The sequence below is a fragment of the Lissotriton vulgaris genome, chromosome 2_1 (assembly GCF_964263255.1).
Source record: "Lissotriton vulgaris chromosome 2_1, aLisVul1.2, whole genome shotgun sequence".
NCBI lineage: Eukaryota > Metazoa > Chordata > Amphibia > Caudata > Salamandridae > Lissotriton > Lissotriton vulgaris.
Window position 1 is genome coordinate 1513489997 of NC_141687.1, and position 13802 is coordinate 1513503798.

Here is a 13802-nt window from a genome sequence, read left to right on the forward strand (position 1 = left end):
TCTAAATGTGTACATATATAAATGCATGTACATCTTTACACCTTACTCTTACTAATATGTATGCACTTGGCAGATATCTACATTAATGTATCAATATTTAGGTGAAAGCAATCATGTATAAACAGAAAACTGATGGACAAGGGCATTTCAAGAGCCGAAGCACTAGCCAGGTTTGTGGTTACAAGCCCAAGCTTCTCTCTACATATTTCTACACTGGGCTTAAATTGGTGTATTTGGTTCAGTGTTATTTGTTTTGGTATTTCGCATGCCGTGCTCTAAATAAATACTATTTAAGACTTGCCATTTTCTCAACACTGAATTTTTTGCGTCAAAATAAGTTCTTGCTGCTCATCTTGTATGCTCCCTCCGGTATGTTGAGTTTGTTTTTAGTATCCGGCTTGGAGTTTTTCACCAGCTGACTAGGAGATTTGTGATGATTGGACCAAATGACTTTGTTAGGTCAAACACTTTGCTTTAAAATGTACCATTGGAAAGAGACGTACATTTTTTCCCGCCATTCTGCTGCTATATCCCATGCCTATGTAAGTGCTGTATTGAAAAAACGCCCGGTAGTCCAGATTAGATTAACATGGATGCTTATTAAGATAGATGGTATGAAGAGCCCCACAAGGAGCAGCCTTCCTGCTGCTCAGCCCATCCTCCAACTGACTTTCTCACTTATCCAACATTCCACAACATCACCACACACCAACATTCCACAACCTCAGTCACACTGGCTGAGCAGCAGGTATAATAGTAAGAAAATAGATTTCCCGGTACCCAGCATGTGAATTTTAGAAGGTTGGTATCATCTGCCATTCTGATCGCTGCTGCAGGCATGGTCTTTTCCAGGTGTGATGAATATTTTTAGAAGTATCTCTAACACATAGCGCATGGCTTCGAAAATAATTGTAACTGCTTTTTTTGTCTTATCCATTAATGCGCATGGAATTACAAAAAGAGGAAGTCTGCTTGTTAAACTGAAAGGCCGTCTAGTTAATAAGATCCATTCTTTTGCTATGCATAGGAAATCCGGTTTCGAGGGAAGGGCGCGGAGGAGATATTAGCAGTTGCAGTCTCATCCTCACCTGAACGTCCTTAATTACTGCATTGTGGCAGAGACCCATTCTATCCTTCTGAAAGAAGAGTTTGGGCTCTTAACATACAATGTGTGGCACAATGCTCCGTCGCTATGGCAACACACACTTTCATATTCTGCCTTTATTTCAAAATGGCTTCCCCTACTGGCGTTAACTTATGATTAAAGTTTTGCCTTATTTTTCATATTTCCTTTCTTTTTTGGCATTCATGGTTCACCCTCCCTTTTTTTTCTTTCTGTATGTTTCTTTCTATGCCATTGGCAGTTATTGTTTTCTCTTTCATCTTCCCGTCTTTACTCTATCCTGCTTGCCTTGCTTCCTGGCATTTTTTTCCTTCTTTGCTTCTTCCTTCCTCTATTCTTCTACTCTCCCTACTGTTATTCCTGCTTCCTTTCATTCCTTTTTTGCCTCACCACTCACATTGTTTCCACATACCCTTCTTTCCCACCAACATCAGCGCCAGGATACCCTCGTGGGTGATAGTGCGCTTTTGCAAATACACATAACATTGCTCTCTTCTTTCTTTCCTTCTTTATTTCTTCTTTCGCCCATTTCTCCCGCCTACTCATTCTTCCTTTCGCTTGTTTTCTCCTCTTGATGTTTTTTTTCCATGTTTCTGTTTTCCACCTCATTTTGCTTATCGTCCTCATATTTTTTCTTTTACTTTGCCATTTTTTCTTTCTTTCCTGCTTTTGCATTAACTATCCCTTAGTTATAGTCTCACATTTATGTACCACTCCTTCTGTCTACTTTGTTGGCATACTCACTAGAGCCTCCAATATGAATACATGCATTATAACCATATTTTTTCCAATTACCCAAAGATTCATCATACCACCAATCAGCATGGAAGTTATCAATGATTCTTGTAGAACAAAAATTGGGAATCGACTAGTGGTGAATTAAGAAAACATTCGTTGTCAAACCAGCCTTTCAGTTTGAATTGGTAATTTGCTTACTACTTGGCAAAAGTGGTACATCCAGTGAGATCAATCTAGTTCTTAATGAACCTGTCACTATGTAGTGGGGTTAGCTTTTAATGATGTGGTAAAGCAACGTACGGTCCATGTGATTGTTAGGGCCGCTGTATACCTTTAGTGTGGTGAATTATCTTATCAGAGTTTTCCCTCTGAAAATGGTAGCCTGTGTACCTTGTCCTACTCGCATTGTCTCTCCTCTCTTGGTTAAAACTGCTTGTGCTATAAATCCAATCATACTCAGGCTGACTGTGAATGCAGTGTATGATCTTCTGCAACTTGCTGTTGTTTACCATCTGATACCGATTGCTTCTATTGAGATTGATTAAGGTATTAATACCAAATAGCATATGCTTATACCATAGTATTTAAACTATATACAGGTTCAAGGTAATAGGTAATATGTGTTTTGCACACCGAAAATAGCAATATGTATTGTATAGACTACTTACCTGTATCAATTTCTGACTTGGCCAGCATCTAATCAACATATTGTGAGCATGTGCAACAATTTTTAGTGACAGTTTGTTTTCAGCAGAACCCAAACCATTGCTAATAAGGGACAGCTTTCTTCTGTGGCACAGCTTAATTAAGATCCTACCACCTTATGGTTATGGTTCGGAGTCTTCCAAATAGGCACCTAGAGGAATGGAATCTAGGTTAACCAACTTCATATCATAAAAGTGAAGTAAGTCCACACAGCCACAAATGATGGGTCAGCTGTCATTTATTGACCATTAGTCACAAGAGCTCCCAGGAAACTGCCAACCTGGAGTTTAGGAACAGTATTCAAAGCACAGCATTCTGTTTCCATAGTAATGACAATGACATAGTATTAATCTAATGTACAATAGACATAGAAGATAGAAACTAAGTTACCACAAAAAGCTTTCTTCAACAACCCTGTGGTGATAATGACTGTGGTCTAGTTCGAGAGGAACAAGACATGTTACCTGATTATGCGTATTAAATTTTTTCTCATTGGTGTCTAATAGACATGAATGATTATCTAGAAATTCAATTTTTGCAACCCTTAATAGAAATTGTGCTGCAGACGCTCTGATCCTCCCTACCTCTAAACAAGTGATATTGAAAAGTATCAAACCTTAAGTTGATACCACAGCATGCTGTGGACCTCAAGTTTATTTATACTTGTGGCAGTGATAACCTTAAGTTGGTTTCCCTTAAGTGGATAGGAAAGCATGCTGTGGAAACCGCTATGATCTCCTTTAAATTTGCAGGGAAACCCAAAGGTGGCATCCCTAAGAAAAGGGAAACCCTGTCCTAGGAAAGAACCACTGCTCAAGGAGCTGGACACCCCAAAGGTGCCTGCAGTGCCCTGCCAGCCTAGGTAATCTTCAATAACCATGCCACACCACACATGTAATTTTACACGACTTCATTCCGCTGCATGTAAGTCAGTACTCCACATTCTAAGCCTACCTTCAACTCATCTCTCCATTGCTTACTTCACTTGCCTACATCGTGCAGTGGGAACCAATAGAGTTCCGGCATTTTTTTTATTTACAAGACACTACAGTGCCCATTCACAAAGACAGCAGCTCATGATTGGTCGTAGGATGATACTCGTGTTTATGCACCAGACACTCTACATTTGGCACCTTCTTAAACTGTTAACTGAATATGCAGTGGATACTGGAAATGATTACATTTGACGGTTACAAAAAATTTACAGAGCATGCAGCAGATTCTGAGATGATATCATCTGATGGTCTAGGAAAACCTAATGGTGGACACCCTCTGTGAAGAAGACAGCTCATGCCTTGGGATGTAGGATGATTGCCTATTTATGGGCAAGACAAATGTCCAATAGAATACCTTCTATTGAGAGGTAGGGAAAATGTAAAGGCATCAACAACCATGTAGCTGGAACATCCTGTTAGGAGCCTCTGGGTGCATTGTGGGACCTTCTGGATGCTTTCCGTAATAGAACATGCTTCTCTAGGGTGGGCAAATTAAGGCAAATTGATGTATATGCTGTGCTCTCCGTTTTACAATTTTTATTTAATGGTGAAGGGCCTGAAGTCCTTTAACATCATTGTTATTTTAATTTGCACTTACTTAATGCTTTTGTTGGTACCAATCTAAGTTCCAGTACTTTTGGTACCTAAATGAACAGTGGCATATTGGTTTGCCAGGAATATAAGATTTTCTGGTTCCAGTGTCAGGCACTTACCCTATTCAAACAAATCTCCCTTTCTACATGTTATATCTGTGTCTACCACTTACGCTTTATTAAGTTGGAAGGCTGCATGGAACTGTGGTTTGAAAAGAAGGAATTAGTAGTAGCTAGAACCTGAACTTCTGGATGAAGGTGCTGTTATTGTTGACTTCTACAGTTAAAGAAGGCCCTTTTACTCATGTCTTCTCACTGCCACTTCACACATATACAGTTTACCAGTACCTGTCTAACTTCATATACAACTCCTGTAGGTTTGTCTGCTGATGTCTTTGGGTTCTTGCTCCACTAATTTTTCAGTTACAATAAGTACTAGTGGCATGTGACTCTTGGTGAATTAAGGAATATCATTCACATCTTGTGTGCAAGGTGCTGGAAGCAATCCGCAAAAATAACTCTTAGGATCTTGGCATGGGCTTTACTATGGTGGTGTATGTGCCAATGAAGAACACAGGGTCTATTGCAGGATACACCTTGGAAACCACCTCTGATTCTCTGAGTCTTTCTTACTCTTACCTCTAACACTTTTGAATTCCATACCTCTATATTTTAAATTGTATGAAACATGTATGTTTCATTTTAACTCTCATGTGAAAATTTTTTATTTTGTTTTAGCTTTAAGATATGTTAGTAATCTTGCATTTGTTAGGATTTTTCTTTCCCCTTTTTTTTATTTAATAGTCCCAAATTCACGTTAGAGGATTAGTAAATGTTAAAAGAAGAATGATATCATCTTAAGTCGCCTAAAAGGCAGTTGGCATATATTTCTATTTCCAGCACTTGGGGGTTGTAGGAGACGGAACTGGGGACTTGCAAGGCTGCATATGAAGATTGGTACAAAAGGGGGCGGTGATGGACGGAGCACTGGATTCAAGCAAGCCGGGCTGCAGATGGCTGGAATGCCAGAAACCGGTCCTCGGAAGCTTGTTTCCAGTCCAGGGAAGACATGGCTTGGCAGTTCGGGCTGGACTGTTCTCATGAGGCACAGGGTCAGACTGATTTGCATATAGCCATGTCTGAACTGGGGTGGCAGAGTGGGCTAAAGAACGGTGATGGATTAAACCCAGATCTTTTGACTGGGTGTGAGTGTTTGATTGATTCAGATGCTCCGTCTATCACCACCCCCTTTTGTACCGCATATGAAGATTGTCAGTTCATTTTCTGTTATTGAAGTCAGCTCGAAGCTGGCGGTTTTACCCTCTTGAATATCATCATGAGAATCGAATTCAAAGGTGGTGCTGGAAACCTCAGCTCAAGTCTCACTGTTATGAGCTCCAATTAAAAAAACTTGATAGGAGGCCAAAAAAGACTGTGTTGCATCTCACTCTAGGGCTGTCGTCAGATGTATTATTATTTGCCTTTTGAGGCCGTTTCTGGTAATAGCTTTGGCGGTGGGATTGTGTTTAGTGCACTGTAGGTACGAATAGTTCACTGCAGTTTGGGCCTGAGCCGCCTGCCACTTGCCAGCATTGTTTCCTCCTTCATGTTTCGCCTAGGGTCTAAGCAATGACGGATTGGGTTCTGAATCTCCTTTGCGACCTACATAAAAGGGATACTAATTATGCACCCCTTCCCAATGGCCTAATCAGAAAATTGTCAATTCTCAATGTCTTACTTCAGCAAATGACACTACCCATTAATGCATGTTTTCTTTTCTTTCAGTGTGTATTCAGGTAACCGTCGTCCCAAGCCAGGTAGACGTCGATGTGGGAGAGTCCAAATTCTTCTCATGTCAAGGTAAGAACTATGCAAGTCTAAGGAAAGTTGATGTCCGGTGTAGGGAACAGTAATGCCTTTTGAAATCCAGCCCCTTTTCAAGCCACTCATGACCGCTGGCTCTACACAAATGTAACCTTAACCTGCCCTCAGAGATATGCCTCCTGTCAATGCACTGTGTCTCAATTCTCAGAAATCAACCCTCCCCTTTAGCGCCAGAGTTAGACTCACACTCTCTCCTCATGTCCACCCTTCAGAGAATTCACTTACCAGGCTAGTGTGAGGCTTATCTGAAAAGTGTCAGATTCGCATGAGTACTTGATCCTCCTTTTATTCTCTCCCATGCCCCTACGTTCATGATAGCCCTCGCTCAAAACAAACACACTCGGGCACACATTCACATTCTTATGGAGGTGTACAGTGACGTACCCACAAGACGGCTCTTTTGCATGTGGTATGTACTGAAGTGTATATTCATAGTACGTGATGAATTTAGCACATCTACTCCTCGTTTTTGGTGTAATTTCTAATTTCATGCTCATTATCCATATTATGTTAAACCACAGCATTAATCTTCCATATGAAATTTGTTATTAAATACATTTTTTGTGTTTTTACATAAATGCGTGTGTGTCTTAAGATGTGTATTTAGTGTATTTCACACTCAGTTATCGCACAACTACCAATTGAATCAAACCTTGTTAGTCAAAAGAATAATGCGATTTCCGTGGATTAATTCCCATAACTTCCTGGAATTATACCTATCATTTAAGAAGATACCTACTTTTCTGTTCCTTATCACATTAAAAACTATAATGAGCAATATGGATTGTAGTACCAGCTGCAGGGTCTGGTCTCATTTTCTGATAGCTCTATCCAACTGCAGATTCCTCTCCCTGTGACTCTTCGCAGGCTCAACACTGGATCTGGTAAGCTATGCAAAATCTGCTGCTTGCTTCCAGGTTGAGAGCTTTCTGCTTAATTCAGAGACTCTGTCCCTCACCACCCCTTGTTGTAAATATGCTTCCAGGTGGCATGAACTCCAAGGCGACTCCGCCCCACCTCCAGATACAACAACAGGCGACACTGAAACACATAAATGTCACCACCGCTCTTTAATGATGCTTCTTTATTTTTTTTGTTGTGACTGTAGATGCAGGTTCAGAGCTCCCCTCTTATGACATTGGTTTTTCACTGAATTAATCAATTCTTGTCTTTGGCAACGTTCAAGGATGTTGCCCCCGAAGATGACAGCTTTTAATTGGTGCCACTCATGTTGGTAGCAGACCCACATGATGTCTGTTATGGTTCCTCAGGACCAAGCATGACTCCAAGTTGTGCAACACTGCAGGCCCCACCTCCTGTTCCTCCATCGATTCTGGGTATGGTTCCGGAGATGCAGGCTCTGAATTCACCAGCGGCCTAGGCCCTGGATCCATAACAATCAGCTCCAGCTCCCCAAATGTCGAGTTACATGATTACTAAAACACATGCTTGTGCTGATGAAGAGGACTCTCCTCCAGTCCTTCTGTCTAGGCCGCAGTACAATACAATTTGGATCAGATTCGGACAGCTTTCAGGGCCTCCCACGTGTCCCACACGTTGACTATGATGATGAGGAAGCAGATAGCATTCTGCTACCTCATTGTACTGATTTTTGGTCTCAATCTCGATTTGCTAAATGCCAGTGGCTTAGATATCTCTCTGCTGACTGTCCTGCTTTCATCTTTAAGGCCTCCTATGTTGAAAAGTGCCTCTTTTACAGAGGTGGTTCACAGGTCTGTGGAAGTCCTAGAATTATTGCTCCCAGAGAAGATGCTAAGGCAAACCTCACAGAACGTTTCCAATCTAGACCTCGGTCTGTGTTGCTTTCAACTGAGGCCTCACTCAAAACCACTGTCAGCTCCGTCTTTGAGTCGCTCGATTGTGAGATGTCACAGGCCTGTGCCAGGTGATCTAAATTTTTGACCCCGAAAAGCCTCCTGGTACAGGACTTCTAAAAGAAAGGTAAATCTGAAGTGACAGAGAGTCAAAGCAAATCAACGCTTTGGGCAAAAAAGTATTTTCTTTTTGCCAGTTTGGCAGTACGCTCTCTGAATGCAGTTTCCGGGAGCGTATGTCATAATGCCGTGCCCTTTGGATGCACACAAGGTTTTGCTGGCAGTGAGGTATTTTTAATACTTTGACTAAAAGAGGACATAATGGTAAGTATGATACAAAGACTGTGCTACATTTTGGACTGGGCACTGCATCCTTGCTATGCGTTATTATTAGATGACATGGCTGGATGTTTTCACTAGATTCTCAGGGGACATCCAGACTTCCCTGATGGACATGCCATTTGATGGATGTAGGATCTTTTCTGAAAAGACTAATGTAGACTTAAAGAAAGTATATGTACTAATGCTCCAGCTCCCTCTGTTGATTTTTTTCTCTGCTTGTCAATTCAATTTGCTGTACATGAAAGAAATGTTAGAAAGTGGATTATAAATTCGATAAATTAGCCAAGAAGTGAACTCGTACCGGATGAAGAGAAAGGAGTGAAGTTAATCCCTGTAATTTCTGGTCCCAAAGAAGTACTGGGTACTAAGACCATTTCTGGACCTCAAACTCTTGAACTCATTCCTCCAAATGCGTAGAAGTTAAAACTGATGACACATACTCAGATTCTGGATGGCTTGGATCCTAATGACTTGGATCCTAATGACTGGTTGGTGTCCCTGGACCTGAAGAATGTGTATTTTCATCTGCTGGTCCTGCAGTACCACAGGATTTATCTCCACTTTGTAGTGCAGTCAGACCACTTCCAATTTACCATACTACCCTTCTGCCTTATGTCAAGCCGTGTGGTCTTTATATGAGCTTCCTGTTCGTGCTTCAGCACATCCTCGCAGGATGGGAATACACATGTTCACATTCCTCGATGACTGACTGCCGAAGGCAATACTAGACCAACTGCAGACGATGGTGTCATTACTATCTATCCTGGAGTTTTCCATCAATTATCCCAAATCCCATAGCCACCTGGTGCAGTGTATTCTTTATATTGTGCCATTCTTAACACTGTTGACCTGAAGGCTTTCCCATCCTGCAATAAGCCAGGGACATTCAGGCTCTGATCCCGATGTACCAGGCGAAAGATTCTGTCCTGGCCATGATGGATCTGGGGCTGTTTGGGCTCTTGGCATTGCACATTCTACTGATGCCTCAAACCTGTTGCCATATGTGGGCCCTTTCTTGAATTCTGTGGCTGCAGTTATGGATAAATCCACGTCTCAGATGAGGTTGGTCAGGATGTTTGGTGGAGGATGGCGGATACTAATTTGAGGTTTGGCAAGGTATTTTGCTTGCTTCCTCCACAGCTTACATGTGGTAACACATGTGCCACCTCTGTCCTGGAGAAGACATTTGGAGATCAGAGGTCTCTGATATCAGATGGAGCAGCGCCACCACATACATTTTGCAGGCGCCACATGGAATCCGTGTACCAACAAGGCCCTTCAGCCTCCCATAAAGGGCAGGTTGATCCATGGGCTGATCAACAACACTACCACCATGTGGCACTGCAACAAGCAGGGTTGAGTTGGGTCTTGTGCCCTCTGTCTGGAGCTGTGAGACTTTGGTGGTGGTTGGTACATCACAGTATGTCCCTCCAAAAATTACCTAGTGACATCCCTTGCCTGTCATGAATGACGTCTGCATCCAGATTTGACACAAGATATCTTCCTCATGTGGGGCCTATTTTTGTAGACCTATTTGCAGCAATTGAAATTACTCATCGTCCATCCTTTTGCACTCTGGATTTTCCTCCTCAAGTGATTCTAGGAGGCATGATCTCATTTGTGGAACTTCGGCCTCCTACACCCATGTATGCCCCTGTTGCTGATTCTGTAGATCCTGAAAAAAGTCAGGTGGGACCGAGCAGCGATGGTCTGGTACTCCCAACAGCTGACTGATCATCTGCCCTCCTCTTTGGCTTCCTCTTCAGGAAGGCCTGCTGCTCCAGCAGCAAGGCAGATGCTGCTCCTGAACCTCAAGCGTGGAGATTGAGCAGAGCTATTTGAGGGGCACTGATCTTCCTATTATCTGAGGTGGTTGGTATAATTATGACTGCTTATTGTCCTTACACCAAATCAGTTTATTAACGCTGCTTGTCCAAGTTTGTGACCAGATTCAGAAGGAAGCAGGTTGATGCTCTGCGGTGGAGATTGTGTGATTCTACGTGTATTCATGTTATTTTTGGCCAACCAAGGCTTTGCTGTAAACTATGTTAAGGGCTACATATTGGCCCTTTCGTCCTGCCTTAATTTTTATGATCAGTCCCCATTATTCAAATCACCTGTTGTAATATGTGTTTAAAAGGGTTTTCACTTATGTTTCTTAGTGTTCCTTCGCAGTGCAACTGTGCGACCTCAGTTTTGTTATAACACTTGTGATATCTGCTCCTTATGAGCCTCCTCACAGTTGTACTCTGGGACTCTTAACTGCAGACCGTGTTTGTCATTGTCATCACTTCTACATGCTTCTTCGGTGGGTTGTAAGCCTTGACAGTTGCGCCTCCGCATACAACCCTTTTTTCTGACTAACTTGTTTTGAGGGTAGTTCTCTAGACGGCCTTTGTACAAAGGCAGCAGCTAATGCTTTAGCTCAGGGTGTTCCAGTTATGAACTTCTGCTACACACCCAGATAGGCCATCTGCCCATGCTTTCACCAGGCCCACCCGCATGAGTTTGCAAGTCCTCAGAGAGGCCAATTTTCGCACTTAGTGTTGCAGGACTACCTAATTAAAAGTCCAGACCCACTTCCCTGTGTGGGCATTGCTTTGATATCGATTCACAAAGTGAGGAAACTGTGATCAAACGAATCTATCAGAAGAATACGTCACTTACCTTTTGTAATGTGCTTTCTGGTGAATACTCTATTTATCCGCTGATTCTTACCAGCCTGCCCACCTCCCCGTTTTTTGGATTTGACCTACGGGTATTTAATGAGTTCTAAACTTACCTTTAACACACTGACGGTTAAAGATACATTCTGTCAACATGCAGGGTTGGCAATTTCTGCAGCTACTTGTCATTATGTCCAGGGGAGGGACAAAGCCATGCCAGAGATCGAAGGTGTCACCAGTTGTGCAGAGACCTTATTGCAAGAGTTCCCAGAGCCAGTCTGGAATCTGAGGAATTCACAAGAGGGGGAATCTGCAGTTATGTACAGTTTCCACCAGAAACAAGCATTATCGAGGATCAATGACTTATTATGCATGTGATTTGGACTTCGTCCTGATGTGAGCTGTGTACATGTGTCATATGTTAGCATCTGTGAGTTGATGCCTTCATTTGGCCAACAGACTGTACAAGTCGCTTCCAAGAATCCCTTCCTCAGTATGAAATGATGCAATATTCACATTATTCATGTGAGGAACACTGCCATTCTGCTATAACACAGTAATTTTGCCTTAAATCTAAATATCAGTCACTGTAGAACCTGATTCACTTTCAGTTCTTGCTTGTTTTTCCTTGACCCTGCACTATATACCTTTTTTCTTTTTCTGCATTATCCACCCACCTTGTTCCTATATGGAGTGCCGAATAGCCTTTTCTAAAAGGGGAAGTTTCAATCCCACTGTTCTTCCGGCAGTGTTCGGTCACTAACGCAACCTACAGCTGCATAAGTGTACCGTTGCCCCATAGATTGCCTTTTAAGCAATGCCTTGATGATGCGTGTGATAATGACTAACATGTTTCATTACCACATACCCCTGCATGCTTCTGTTGCTCGTAGAACTGCCCTTGGCTACTTCTCCGACTCTTGTTAGGTCTGACTTGACAGTGCAGGCCTATGCAAGGTTTAATGTTACCAAGTCTGTAACATATACACAGAGTGGACTACAGCTCGTCCCTGGAGACTAATGTTCTTTCACTTCATGGTGTTGGGTGGTTGGTGTACAATTCCATCTCCGTTAGCAGGCTTGGAAGCCAATGAACGAGGGACTATTTTAAATCTTATAAATACACTGAATTGTTACACATTAAATTCTTCATCACATAGATACGTTTGATTTGATTTGTTTTCAGTAGCAGCAGTTATTTTTAAATGTTTGAGTCTATGCTACAAATTCAACCCAGACCTTTTGGATTTGCCAATGTTTGCATAGTTTTGTAGTTACCTTCTGTGTCTTATTTTTGACACAATTTCTTTGTGATGGTTTCCAGTGACTGGCGGGGAAGCCAAGGACATTTTCTGGTTTTCTCCAAGTGGAGAAAAGATTTCAGCAAACCAGCAAGAGATCTCCATTGTGCGGAATGATGAAGTCTCGTCAACTCTCTCCATCTATAATGTGGACATCGATGACGCTGGAATCTACAAATGTGTTGCCACGACAGAAGGGGAAGGAGAAGTGGAGGCCACTGTCAACGTTCAAATTTACCGTAAGGAGTTATTATTTTTTGTGCTTGTTTTCTTATTTTCTGTGATTTTATTGTACTGAATGGAGGTATATAAGAGGAATTGGTTTAAAGAGGGGATACATTTGTTTTGGTTTTGTTTAGTCTTCTTTGCATTCTCTTCTTTTCTGTTTCTCATTCTCACTTTCTCACATTTGCTTATCTCTTTTTGTTGGGCTCTCTCTCTCTCCCTAAAACACTCCCTGCTTTCCTTTTCTGTCTCCTTCTTTTTGCCGCTACATTCTCATTCCCATCGTTATTCTAGTTTGATTTCCTTGCGCACATTTGGATGTTAACCTCATAGATGCTCGTAAACATCCCTCCCCAGTGCTGCGCTGTCCATTGGAACTAGTGCTGAATGGACGTCCAATGGTCGTGCGCAGCACTGGGGAGGTAGTGCTGCTGTCGGCCAACGCCCCGACGCAGCACTTAAGGGGTTAAACTTCTCAACTTTTGTTTTTGGTTAGAATATCTTCCTTTAGAAAGAGTGAGGAAAAACTAGAGAAAGAGAGAGGAGAAGCAAGCTGTGAATTGGCCTCCTTTAGGTCACTAATTCAGTGTCAAAGTGTGATCATGGCACAGATATTGTCCTTGGCTAAGAGGAGAACCTGTCTATGTTGGGGACATCTATCTCCCTATTGGGCAGTGCCAGCTGTTTACTACTGAAGGAATGACTACATAGCCTGACCTGGACTATTTATGAAAAGGAGCATTGTTAAAACGGTGTTCTTTCTCTTGTAAATTGTGCACTCCTTTTCTGGCGTGGCCAGTACAGGTAAGAGTGGTGGGGCGGGGTGCAGTCGACAAAGGACGACATATGGAAAAGGGAAAATGAAATACATAAACAAAACCTCTTACCTTGCGCTCGAGATGCGGCAAGCGCATGTTAAGTGCTTTTATTTATTTGTTTTCTTTTTCTTATCCCATCGTCTGTCGACTCCCACCGCTTTTTCAGAGGTCCCTATTCATCGGGCAGTCACCCACACCAAAGCATGTATATCCCTTCCTCTATTGGACGGGTTTTTAAAAGTCAAGGAAATAAAAGCTACCTGCAAAGCCCTCAAGGAGGGTAGTGCCAGCATAGTAGACCCAAAAACCCATAAGATTGCTTGTCTCAATCAGTTTATAAAGACATTATTAGAATGAGATAAGCATATATTAACTGTACCTTCAAGTTCATTATGTAAGAACGTTCATCAACCTCGCTTTTGGTTTGGTTATGCTATGTTTGGCAGGATGAGGGGGGTTTCTCTAGTGGGAGGCTGTGCTAATCACAATCCTGTGCCTGGGAAATAGCACTTTTTGTTTAAATTACCCTCACACACCCTAATGGTGTCATGCGTCATCATTGGGTTACCCCGACCCC

General features: G+C 42.2%; 1 protein-coding gene across 7 annotated transcripts in view; it reads left to right on the forward strand.

Moving 5' to 3' along the window:
* The window catches only part of NCAM1 (neural cell adhesion molecule 1), a 766043-nt gene that overhangs the window by 471979 nt on the left and 280262 nt on the right, over positions 1-13802 (forward strand). For all 7 annotated transcript variants that reach the window (XM_086957372.1, XM_086957366.1, XM_086957369.1 and 4 more), the window contains exons 2-3: positions 5940-6014; positions 12206-12421. In XM_086957372.1, coding sequence (XP_086813498.1) covers positions 5940-6014; positions 12206-12421 — 291 coding nt within the window. The remainder of the gene's footprint in view (positions 1-5939; positions 6015-12205; positions 12422-13802) is intronic.